General features: G+C 37.9%; 1 protein-coding gene across 11 annotated transcripts in view; it reads left to right on the forward strand.

Annotated features, from left to right (window-relative positions):
* synrg (synergin, gamma) overlaps positions 1-12624 on the forward strand; it is a 70347-nt gene that overhangs the window by 4838 nt on the left and 52885 nt on the right. For 7 of the 11 annotated variants that reach the window (XM_036150144.1, XM_036150147.1, XM_036150145.1 and 4 more), the window contains exons 2-7: positions 1961-2001; positions 4601-4734; positions 5122-5249; positions 7252-7357; positions 7443-7554; positions 9624-10025. In XM_036150144.1, the coding sequence (XP_036006037.1) occupies positions 1961-2001; positions 4601-4734; positions 5122-5249; positions 7252-7357; positions 7443-7554; positions 9624-10025 (923 nt within the window). The remainder of the gene's footprint in view (positions 1-1960; positions 2002-4600; positions 4735-5121; positions 5250-7251; positions 7358-7442; positions 7555-9623; positions 10026-12624) is intronic. The other 4 variants (XM_036150151.1, XM_036150152.1, XM_036150154.1 and 1 more) reach the window with 1 other exon arrangement.

A 12624-nucleotide genomic window follows, 5' to 3' on the forward strand; every position in this document is an offset into this window, starting at 1 on the left:
TTTGCTCGAATTTAAGCGGACACATGTCTTCTAGTCTCTAGACGCGTTGCTTTTTACAGTTTTTCTCAATTGTTTACACACAAATTCTGCTACTTGAGACACAAATACCACAACATGTAACTCATTCACCAAACCACTGGACCGATTCTGCTGCACTACAAGCACAATTCCTGCTTTTGCACTCAAATTGCAGTTCTAAAACACAGTTGTTTTTTTTCAAAACACTACACACAAATTCTCAGCTTTTGGCACAAGTTTCATGCAGAAAATATCTTGTTTTCACGAGGAACACGCAGCCATTCAAATATGCACACTGACTCATCACAAGGACAAACACCCGTCACACAGTTTTCCAATTAGAAATCAGAGCTTTAGCATAAAAGGGCAACAGGTGTAGCTGCTGATGCTTTTCATGGCTGGAGTCACCATGCAGGGGATATTTCCCCCACATCTTGGCCTGGGAAAACATTGCTTGTGATGTGGATGAGATGCTGTGGCCAGACCACAACAGAAGAGAGGATGCAGCATAGTATTTTCTTTCTTTTTTTTTTTTTTACTCTGTGTACAGTAAATTCTTCTGTTTTGTATGTGCAACTTTGTGTTGGATGGGAATGGGATGTACACTGGTGTACATTATTTTGTGGGACAAATAAAATATATTTTACAACACACTTATGTATGTACTGTCTGTAGTAAGTATAACACTGAACAAAAAAAGGCATTATAATGAATGGAGAAGTGTTTTCTAGTCATCATATTGTTTTGCATTGAGCACATCAGTGTTCAACTGGTTCTTATGAATGTCTATTCATATGATGGTTGGTGTGTGTCATTTGAAAACAAAATACCACTTTGAGTAGAAATGACATTGTTTTGAATGTAAAATTTAAGCTAATTCTGCAGGAGAATTAAGGGGTTTTGCCCATTGTCTGTGTGTGTTTTTTCGATTTGTGTGTAGAGTTCTGAGAATATGAGGCATTCTTTCAGAAAATGTGTGTAAGCAATCGAAAAAAAACTGTAAAGTGGTTGGCAGAGATGGACGCCATCATTTAATGCAGTTTGTTTTGCCACTTTAACCCTTTAAAACCTGATACCGGTAATTGTGCAGAAACTTAGAATTTTTAAAAAAGAAAATATTTTTTGGTTGCTTTTAAAAAAAAATAACAACCCCGTAAGGCTTTCCAATTTTCTTTGTATCGTAACGGAGACGTTAGAACAAAAAAAATAATTTTCCTCATGTTTTTTGCATTTGTTTATAGAGTTGTGTAAAATATATTCATTTTTATGTTCAGAAAAATACTGATTTTGTTGAAGAGGTAGAAGTCTCAGGAATATTTGTATCAAAAATGATACATTTGGAGTTACTGGGTTAAGATCTAAGCCTTTAAACTAGTCTAAGCCATTTAAGATTATTCTGAAGCTGTCCTATTTAATGATGTAGACAATTTAATACAAATCCTGCTATAATGTTCTGATAATCACCTAGAACTTGCATGGCCTGTTTCTAAACTAGTATCTGACTCTACAATTACAGCTCCAGACTTTAATTAAGTTAAGGAGCTGCTGTATTTGATGGAGCGCTAAGCTAACACTAGCATATTTCCTCTCTGTTTTGATATGAGTCATTAGCAGCAAGTCTTGTGGCATATTTCAGCGTGATTCTAGTTTCATCATCTCCGTGCTTTGCTTTGAATGGCGTCTCTGATTCTTGTCTCCCCTGTAATATAGTTTTTTTTCTTCTTCTGCCATTTAAATAAAAGCAGGCGGTGATTTTGAAGAACCAACTATGTTTAACGTGGCTGTACAAGTTGTTGGGAGTAGTGTAGCTTGCTTCAAAACGACTTAGCTATGGACTCTGATACCAATAATTACCTAAACACAATGTATGTAGAAAGCTTAGTCACAATGCTTCTGTACCCAAATTATTGAATTGTTTTTTTTTCCTTCTTTATTTCTCTAGCTTTATGTATCCTGTCAGTGGGGGCCTGGGACCGCCACAAGGTAAGTCATTCAAAAGCTTTTTTATCATTATTTTGGAATTATTTTATTTGAATTCTTATGCTATTATTATTATTATTATTATTATTATTATTATTATTATTATTATTATTATTATTTATTGCTTCATGGCAAAAAAATACAAAAACAGTCCCTTTCTGTCTTACTTTTCCCATGAGCAAAAAGGATCAGAAAGAAGATAAAATCTTATTTTGTCTGCCCCTAGTCAATAACGAAATAACTTTACTAAGCAGCTACAGCCATCATCATTATTATTTTTATTATTAATATAAATAATAAATAAGTCATTCTTTAGCCACATATTTCTACAAGATACATGAAGTCTAGTCTGATATTTTTCACTGTCCTCTCACAGCTGCAGTTATGCCCATCGCTTTTGCTCCTTTTTCTTCCACACTTCAATGGTTTAGGGCCATTGAAAAAAATAAAAGTCTATTCAATTCTGACTTTAATATCAGAATTTTGACTTTTTTTTCTCTCAGAATTCGGACTTTAATCGCAGAATACAGAGAAAAAAGTCAGAATTGAATAAACTTTTTTTTTTTTGAATGGCCCTTATCCTCTTCCGTATTTTCCTTCCACTCAACCTTCCATGATTATGTTTGAACACAGGCTGTCACTACCCGATCCGTACCGGTAGCACGATCCGTACCATCAGCTCATTTGCGCAAGCGCGAACAGAATAACTTCCGGGTCGCCAAAAAAATAATTTAATTACGGTACTGAAAATACTTATTTCTATACTTAAATCATTAAATAATGCTAAACTATATCGTAAATAAGGCATTGAATACTTTTCTGAAAGAAATTTATACGTTTTACATTCTCTCCATAGTATTGCTTGACGTCATCATCAGATATGCTCCAGCATACTCCAGTCTGGGAATCATTGCATATTGTTTATCTGTATTGTCTGAATGCACTCTGTTAGTTTTATTGCTTGTTCAAACAGGACTGGAAAAAAATAATAATCCTTAATTATACGGTGAATTTCGTTATACAAATAATCTTGTTCTAAACATTTATTTTATTAGAAAGTTAAAATTATCGATTGAGAAATTAGCGCCCTCTGGTGTACACATCATAAACTAGAGAAGACCTCATGATTATTGTGGCCGCATTGTTTTTGTTTTTTTGTTTTTTTACAAAAACGAACAGGGAATAGAACAAAGAACACACACAAAGCGAAGGCATACCTTATTAAAATACATTTATTAAGCACAAAATAGATATATGCAAATCAAATAAATGATTAAAAACAAACTTAAAAAAAAAACAAAATCAAATACATCTCTGTACTCCTATATGTGTTTATAGCTTGGGGTTTATGTACTTTAAGAAATGGTTTATATATTTGTATTTCCCTAACCACAACTGGGAAACATTTTTGCTATTAAAAAAACAATGTATTTTTTATGTATTTGTTGTTTATTTTTTAGAATATGCATTATTGCCGCAAATACAAAGATATATAAAAAGAACCCCCTGCCTCGAAAAAATACAAAAGAATAAAAATGTAAGAAAAAACGAAATATTTCCTACCGGAAGTTATTCTATTCGCGCACGCGCAAATGAGCTGATGGTACGGATCGTGCTACCGGTACGGATCGGGTAGTGACACAGCCGTGTGTGAATAGTCTGCTTCTTTAACAGATGCATAGTCCCTTATTTAGAGTGTCAGTGGCCGTTTGCTGGCTTCTGTTTCTAATTTGTTTAAACTGACTTGAGGCAATTGTACAATAATCTAGATTTAATGCACACAATTGGATTGCGTTGAAAGGAATTGGAGTGATCTTGATTAAATTTTGGTGAGCCGGATTATAGTTATGTATATAAATAATTTTTACATTTATGTTTGTATATATTTTTTTTTTTACCCACAGTGTTGTAATTAAAGAGTAACAATACACGTCTGTGTTTTAAAAAAAGTTTAACCTCACCACAGAGCATTAATGTTGGCACTTATCCATGAATAATCAGACGGACGGTCACTTAACCGTACACGCTCAGGTTATTTAGACGGTCGATGATGATGTAAACCTCCGGAGACGCCGTCACGCTCCGTTGGGACGGGGGTCTCTGGTGGGGTCTTTGCATGCTCCCTTTAGCGATGTCATTTTAGTCAGGCAAATTAGAATGTGAGCAGCCTCTAAAGCGAGCCATTTATCCAGCCCTGACATGGTGAATCACCAGGAGGCTCCTGCAGGAGCTGACTGCTCAGCTCTGTGTGTCAGCTTGCACAGCATCTGTGAACATGAACGCACACTTTTCCAACCCCCCCTTTTCATTCCTCTCGTTTTGCTCCAAGCTGTCACCAGAATATCTGATTTGATTGTCCTTGTGTCTATTTGTGTGTTCTCAGCTGTTCAGAAAACTGTTTTGCAAGATTGAATCATGTTCAAGTATGCCAGACTTTAAATTATAGTTTGTTTGTGTTTTTTTTTTTTTTTTTTTTTTAACTCTGGTTTTCTATTATCCGTCACGTCGTGTAATTTGGGGGGCCGGGCCACAAATAGCAATTGAACACGGTCTTCTGCAACACGTCTGCAGCCGATGGCATGGTTTGCGTGTGTCTCTGCAGGAATGGTCCCGATGCAGCAGCAGCCGCAGCAGCAGCAGGGCTTCCCGATGGTCCCCGTCATGCAGCCCAACATGCAGGGAATGATGGGGATGAACTTTGGGGGGCAGATGCCCCCCGGCCCCATTCAAATGCAGGTAAGCCTCCCTTCATATTGTATTTAGGAAACTTTGTTTTCTTTTTTTAACAGACTAATATTCTGTCTGATAAATTTGTACAACTATATATATATATTTTTTTCCCCCCGGTGCATTTATTACTCCTCTTATCGCCACTTAATTGTGCATTAACAATCTTCCCAAGCTGCTGCACACATTTGCAAGAATTCACAGCATTAAAACTTTAAACAAGACCGCAGGCCGTTAATGTCATTCAGTTTTATCTCAATGAGACCATTTAATGTCAAGGAAAAAGGCTGTGACAGTAGGAATACTAATGCGATTTCTCAACTGCTTTCTCTCTCTCTCTCTCTCTCTCTCTCTCTCTCTCTCTCTCTCTCTCTCTCTCTCTCTGTTATCGTGAAGGGTGGGATGGCAATGGGGATGCAGACGCCCGGGATGCCATATTTAGGTCAACCACAGTTCATGGGCATGAGACCTGCAGGACCCCAGTACACAGCTGACATGCAGAAACAGATGGCAGAGGAGCACCAGTAAGCTACATGCTAATATGTTCTTTCTGCTCTCTCATCTGTTTTGTGTGTGTGTTTTTATTTTTGTTCCAGGCAGCCTGATGGAAAAGACTTGAATGGATGTTTATTTACTGTTCATTCACAAGGAGACCCAAAGTCCTTTACAGGAAATCAAATAAAAGACAAAAAGAACAGAAGATTAATGGAGCAATATGCAATGATTCGTTATTTTAGACCAGGGGTGTCAAACTCGTTTTGGTTTAGGGGCCGCATACAGCTTAATCTGATCTCAAGAGGTTCACACGCGTAAACTCTTTGCAAGATTAAATAGAACTAATAAAAGTGAACTTGTTGATTTTTATATTAAATGAATTTCACTTTTACACAATATATTATGAATAACCTCCGCGTTTTTAAGAAAAGCATGTACAATTTCAACAATACTTTTACTCAGTTAAACATTTACTTGTGTATTATGCATAAGAACTGATCACAGTGATTATACAATGTTGAAAAACATTTATTCACATTTTTTTGAACTTAAAAGCACTGTCCTGCATGACAAAATACATCAAACAGATAAAAATTAAGAAATGGTTTAAAATCAATTTTCTACATATGAAGCTCACTTTCCTGACTTTTCCATTGTAGTGTCCATATCATTTGAGATATTCCCCGCATGAATTATATTTAAATTATTCACATTCCTAAATCAAGCGGAGCACTATGGCAAAAGCAGTACAGCTCCACTTGTGAAAGTCAAATCTGATAAGCTCTTTTTGGCATTAAGACATTTTTTTGTTGTTGTTGAATAATGATAATGCATTTAGCCACCGGGCCGGACTAAATTGTTCGGCGGGCCGGAACCGGCCCGTGGGCCGTATGTTTGACACCCCTGTTTTAGACAGAACTAAAAAAACACCGTCTATCTGTTTTGTTCCCTAGTTTCTCGTTTACAAAGCCAGGCTGGCCGGGCGTGGGCGTACGTCCACGGGAGGAGCTGCCACTCAGGGCGTAGCCGCTCCCTCCCCATAAAATGCCACCGTCAGAGCAGCGTAGCGTAGGGGCTAAATGACGCAGAGCACGTCCAGCGGATCGACACGTTCTCTCACCTACTCTAGTATAAAGTTACCTACTTCCTCATTAGACATGCTCCTCCGAAAGATGATGCCGTTGTTCTCTGTATTTATCCTGGCAACTATGCACATGGGAGGCAAGAGGTGGAGAGAGGTGTGTGTGTGTGGAGGGAGAGAGAGGCATGGCTTGCCACACGTCTTGTTTTGGTCTACAGACAGAGCGGCCCGCCTCGTGGTGAAATTTCACTTATTGCTCCTTTAACTAGACTTGCTGAAAATATGACGAAAACAACATCAAAGACAAAACAGTTTCATTAAGTTTTATACTCTTTCAGGAGCTCATTGGAGATATTTGTCCAGACATTCGTAGCAACTTATGTTACTGACTGCAGTTACAGACCAAGCAGCAGATGGCGCTGTTGTGCCATTTAGCAGGATTTATATCTATAATGTCCATGGACCCTTTTTTTTAATTGTTCCACCTGCGCTTTGTTTTATGGGAAAAAACGAAAGGCAAGGCTGTTCTTGTGTCCCGTGCCCTCATACCTCTACATTTTCAGAACCACTGGTTTAGGCTTGCCATGAATGGATTTCCAAGCTTAAAATTGCCATGAATGTCTTTGTAAAACTAATAAAGCTGTCTTAGCCATAGAAGATTCTGGAAGATACAAAGCTCTTACAATTCTTCCTCTTAAATACAGGAGCATAACAATCCTCAGTCTGCCATTCTCAGACTCCATGAAAGCTCTTTGAAATAAGAGCATATTTTAACAGCACTGCTGCCTATGGATGCATCTGCCTTTTAATCAGTCGTGTTTGGTCAATTAGTACGCATCAGCTAGATCCAGCTATTCTTTTATGTATTTAATTTCACTCTCAGTGTCTCCTTGCGTTCTTTATGTAACCTAAGTTTTTCAGTAAATCATGTGCCCTTTTTGTTGTTTTAGAAAGCGTCTGGAGCAGCAGCAAAAGATGCTGGATGAGGACCGGAAAAGGAGACAATTTGAAGAGCAAAAACAGAAGCTGAGGCTGCTGAGCAGTGTCAAACCCAAGGTGATTCCTCTATTCATGTCATGGTTATTCCCCAGTCGTTCAGCCACAGATTGCCTTTTGTAACTCTCTGCTGGGGTGCACTCAGACAGGGGAGAAGAGTCGGGACGACGCCTTGGAGGCGATCAAAGGCAACTTGGACGGATTTAGCAGGGACGCTAAAATGCACCCGACTCCTTCGTCACAGACCAAGAAGCCAGGTACCTTCACCGTGAATCTCTCTGGTTGTAATTCCTGCCACTTCACGCTCATCTTTCCCTCGTAGCTTTGGCGAAGCACCTCAGTGTGAAAAGAAGCGGTGATTTGTTGGAGACAGGTCAGCTGGCAGGGACATTAGCCAGGACGTGGCTGCTGCTGAGAGGATTTTCAGTCTGAAACTACCACGCATAACAAAAAGCACCACATTTAACACCTTATTCACATTTTCTATGACCAGTAGCCCTGTAAGTATTGGGTTGTTACGGCAAACATCTGTTTTTACATCTCTACTTCATCCTGCTTAAGTAAACCCATTCAGTTCTGATCAGAAAGTCCTGTTATTTTGGGGCTTTTAATGTTTTAGGGCTTTTGTTTTTGAGGTTTACAACTTCTTCAGTGATTTGTAAAAATAGGAATTGGGTACACAGGTTTGAATTTGCATACAGGGTAAGAATTATACATACAACCCCACTTATATTCTGATTAATAGTTACAAGGCAGAGGTGGAGAAACCAAACTCCTCTTGTAGCCATTGATACGCTACGTGCATAATTCCTGTGGCGTCTTTGAACCTTTGTTATCAGAAGGGTTGAGGCAGTTTAAATTAGAAGGTTTCCTGGCGTGCATTAATGGTTTTAGGCCAGGGCCATTCCAAAAGGTTAATTATTATCTGCTGTTTTTCAGATCATCACATGTTCCTTCCAGTTTTAATCGTCTTGTTGTTGATTTCAGATTAAGCTGAACATTAGAAGTAGTCCTTCCTAGTTTAATCTGCTTTGTGGAATACTCCAGTACCTCTGACTGGGAACCCCGAGCCACATCGTTGTCCTGTTGGGGAACCTGATTGTGTCCAGGGTTCAGCTTTAGAGTGAAAGTGGAGTAATTTCAGCAAAGCTTGAAGGTTTCATTTTGAAGCAGGGGCTTTTTTTGTTAGGTTAAAAGGAACATGACCTCAACTTTTTTTAACTCAACTTACTTGCGTTGGGAAGAGTGGTCAGAAATCCACCCAGAGTTTATGCCAGAAGCTTGTGGGTGGCTGCAGAAAGCCTGTGGTCGAGGCACAACTTGCTAAAGTAAACTTATACAAATATTAGCGTTCATATATGCCTGCATTTGAGGATGGCTATATAATTTTGAACCTGTTTGGATTAGAAAAAGTTCTTGACTTGTGTACCTGATTGTTGGTGTGAGAATCATTGAAGTTGTTTTATTATGAGATGCATGTGAAAAATCAATAAAAGTCCAAAAAATGGATGTAGGATTAATACCAAGTCAGTATGAACCCAAAGTTATGGAGTGAGGTTTTTTTTTCAATTAGTGTTACAGGCAAAAAAACACGTTTTGTAAATGGACATTTAAAAAGAATGCAATCCAGAAATTAAACTTTTAAAAACTTGCCAGTCAAAAAAAAAAAAAAAAAAGGTTTTGAGAGTAAATTTGCTGTTTCCCCATAATTTATTTTTAAAATTATATTTTTTTTACAGGTTTTATATTTTCAAGCGAAGACACATTTCTATTGGTCTGCACGGACGAGAATGTGAGCAATTTGAAAAGAATGCAATTCGTAAAACTCGAACTGAAAAAATAAAATGTAAAAATCTAAAATCTGAATTCTTTTCTTGAAAAAATAAAATATGAAAAATAATTTTAATAAAGTTTTAAAAAAGAATTACATCTGAGAAAACAACAGTTACTCTCACTACTTTTTATTTATTTACATTTTTTTACAAGTTTAATTTCTGGATTGCGTTTTTTTTTCTTTTTTTTTTTCAGATTTCCATTTACAAAATGTGTTCTTTGCAACAATAATGGAACAAAATTCACTCTATAGAAATTTGAACCAGCATTTTATTTCTGTGCATTTAAGACAAACACATCATATCCCTTTTTTTTGTATAGAAAATCATTGCATCTGATCTAAAAACAATGTAAGACTAAGTTATGTTGACAAGATTTGCTTGACTTTGCAGTTTTCCTACATCACAAACCATTGAATCCACCCTCACAGCCCTTAATTCATTCTCCACCGTTGTGTTTCTCTGCCGTCTTCATTATGTCTTCGTTTTTACAGACTCATCGCCATCACACCCGCCTGTCACCGCTCATTCCCTCCCCCCTGCTTCCTCCGAGGATAATGACGAGTTTAGTGACTTTCAGGGGCCTGTAGACGCCCCCGCCTCCTTCCCTCCATCCTCCTCCTCCTCTTCCGCCTCCACATTTAGTCTCTCCTCCCAGGCCCACACGCAGCCTTCATCCTCCGCCACTGGTGGTTTTGCCGAGGATGACGATGAGGAGTTTAGCGACTTTGTTCAGGGCCCCGTAAACGCTTTCCCTTCCTCCGGTTTGCACCTCACCTCTCAAGGCCAAGTTCAGCCGCCATTCACTCCCTCGCAATCCCTCCCCGCCTCTGTGTCCATTCCCACTGCTTCCCAACACTCTGCTGTCAACACCAGTTCACAATCTTCATTTCAAGGTAACTCTTCTTCACCTTTGTTCACAACCCCCTCTCCCCGCCATTGGCGCTCAGCTATGTCCTCCCAGCCCATGTAGTTCTGTTTAATTTTGTCGTCCTCAGACGCTTGAGCTTCTTAGTGGGTCAGTGCGTTCAGAAAGCATTTAAACCACGTTTTGTCACATTGCAACCGCAAACAGACACATTTTTAAAGGTATACTATGCAACCGGGGTTGATTTTCCAGCGAGGCTCCCCTCAGAGGGCGAAAGTAAATGTGCACTGTCATAAAGATGCTCAGCTGTTCTGGTTTCTCCGTCAAGCCAGGCGCGGTTGTTTTGAGCTTAGCAGACAGGCGAACGCAACGAAAAGTGGAAAAAACGGCAGTACAAACAATGACTAACACAGTGAAGGTATGAACATCAAGCTTCCCGCAGCTCTATCTTGGCGGCCGCCTCGCCAGTTTTATTATTATTATTATTATTATTATTATTATTATTATTATTATTTTTTTTTTTTGTTTATGTTGGCAAGACGCTACCGCCGCCGCCTCGCCAAGCCGCGGCTGCCGCGGTAGCGTCTCGCCAACATAAAAATAAATAAATAAATAAATAAAATAATAATAATAATAATAAAACTCGATATGCTTGCATGTTTATTTGACGTTAACACGCGGTTCTTTGTTGTTGCTTTCGCGCGTGCATATAGTGAATGGCAGGGCAAAAACACATGGAGTTCTCGCCGTAAAGCGAGACTTCTGTGTGTGCGGGCCGAGAGCTCTTGCAATTGCAAGTACGTTATTTCCCCCACAGACCCCCAGGGCAGCCGAGAAAACCTTTGTTCGACCTGAAATGACTCATTTAATCATCCAAAACGATATGGAACACATTAATTAACTGAAAAATGTTGCACAGTATGCCTTTAACAGGATTCTACGTGATAGACCAACACAAAGTAGAGCATAACTGAAGAGAAAAGTTTTAAAAAAGTGCGGTTTTCCTCTTTTTCTTCTTTCACAAATAAAAAGCGGCATTAGTAATGACATATAGTCCCATTATTTAGGGGTATCAGAGTAACCTGAGTTTTAAATTAGGGCTGAACGATTTTGTAAAATAATGTAATTGCGATTTTTTTTCTTAATATTGTGATTTAATGCGATTATTTATTTTTTTATCCAGTTTAATTTATCATGTGTTTCAAAATATATACAAACAACAAATCAATTTGTTTCCTCGCCGTGTGGATTAGTTGCTAAAAGACCTACAGCGTCTAAACTCGGAGCAGAAATGGTTGTCTTCTGCCTACAATATATTTCAACCAAAATTGCAATTTTGACTTTTCTCCGCATTAACCACAAGCAACAAAAATGGCCTCTAAATAAAGATGTTTGTAAACAAGAACTATTTTAAATATGAACTTTTAATGTTTCTATTGATCAGAATATTATTCAAGAGAACAGCTTTTAATTTAATTGGACATCAATCCTTGTTGGACACACTGCAAAAACAGAACTTAAAATAAGTAAAATATTCTTAAAATTAGTGTAGTTGTCCTTGATTTGAGCAGGTAAATAAGATTATTTGCCAATGGAATAAGATTTTTGCACTTAAAATAGGAACAAGTCATCTCCATCACCTTATTTCAAGTACAGGATGTCTAATTATCTCATTTTAGGGGTAAAAATACTCATTCCATTGGCAAATAATCTTTTTTACCTGCTTAAATCAAGGACAAATACACTAACTTTAAGAACATTTTACTTTATTTTTAGATCCGTTTTTGCAGTGCATAAAGTGCAACCAACAAGCAAGTCTATGTATTAAACTGATTGACAAGTACTTAATGCTATGTATGATTATATAAACTCTAAAACAAGTAATTAAATTAGATTATCTCACTGCTGCAACTGTCTTCCCTTCCATGTGGAGGCAAACCCACTTCAAACATTTTACCGACACCTATGGACGTGTCTAATTCCTTAATTGTTACATAGTCAAAAATTGCAGACCTCTGCGATTTGGAAATTGCGTTATTTTCGATCACGATTATATTGAAAATGCGATTAATTGTTCAGCCCTAATGTAAATAGATTCAAAGTGTTTAGTCACTGAATCTTATTATAAATACAGCTGTTCTGTGTAGGTCTTTGTTGTTGCTCAGTTTCAACATTATGCATCGCTGCGGTGAAACAAAGCGGTGGCCGACGTCATGATGCGGGTCTACTTTGCTTCTACAGGAAAAGCAGATTTTTTTTTCTCTCTTTCCAATCAGCAATTATGTTCTACTTTTTGTTGGTCTAATAACTGAAGTCCTAATGGTGCGCATTTAAGTTTGCGTTTGTAATGTGATAACGTTTTAAAAGGGTGGGTAGAGCTGCATTTGTAGTGAGCAAAAAATAGATTTGCATGCTGTATCCCCAGAAAGGCTGAAAATGTTTTTGTTTTTGTTTTTTTGTTACTGATGAGATGTTAAAAATCAGTTCCTACCCTAACCGAGAAGATCATTTATTATCTCATAAATTACTTTATGTGCTGTGGATGTCAAAACATCAGGGGAATGAAGCCTCTGTCCAGTGAAATCTCTGATCTATGACTCGGGTCTAACTTCAGTACTTATTCATCG

Source organism: Fundulus heteroclitus, chromosome 18 (assembly GCF_011125445.2).
Source record: "Fundulus heteroclitus isolate FHET01 chromosome 18, MU-UCD_Fhet_4.1, whole genome shotgun sequence".
Taxonomy (NCBI): domain Eukaryota; kingdom Metazoa; phylum Chordata; class Actinopteri; order Cyprinodontiformes; family Fundulidae; genus Fundulus; species Fundulus heteroclitus.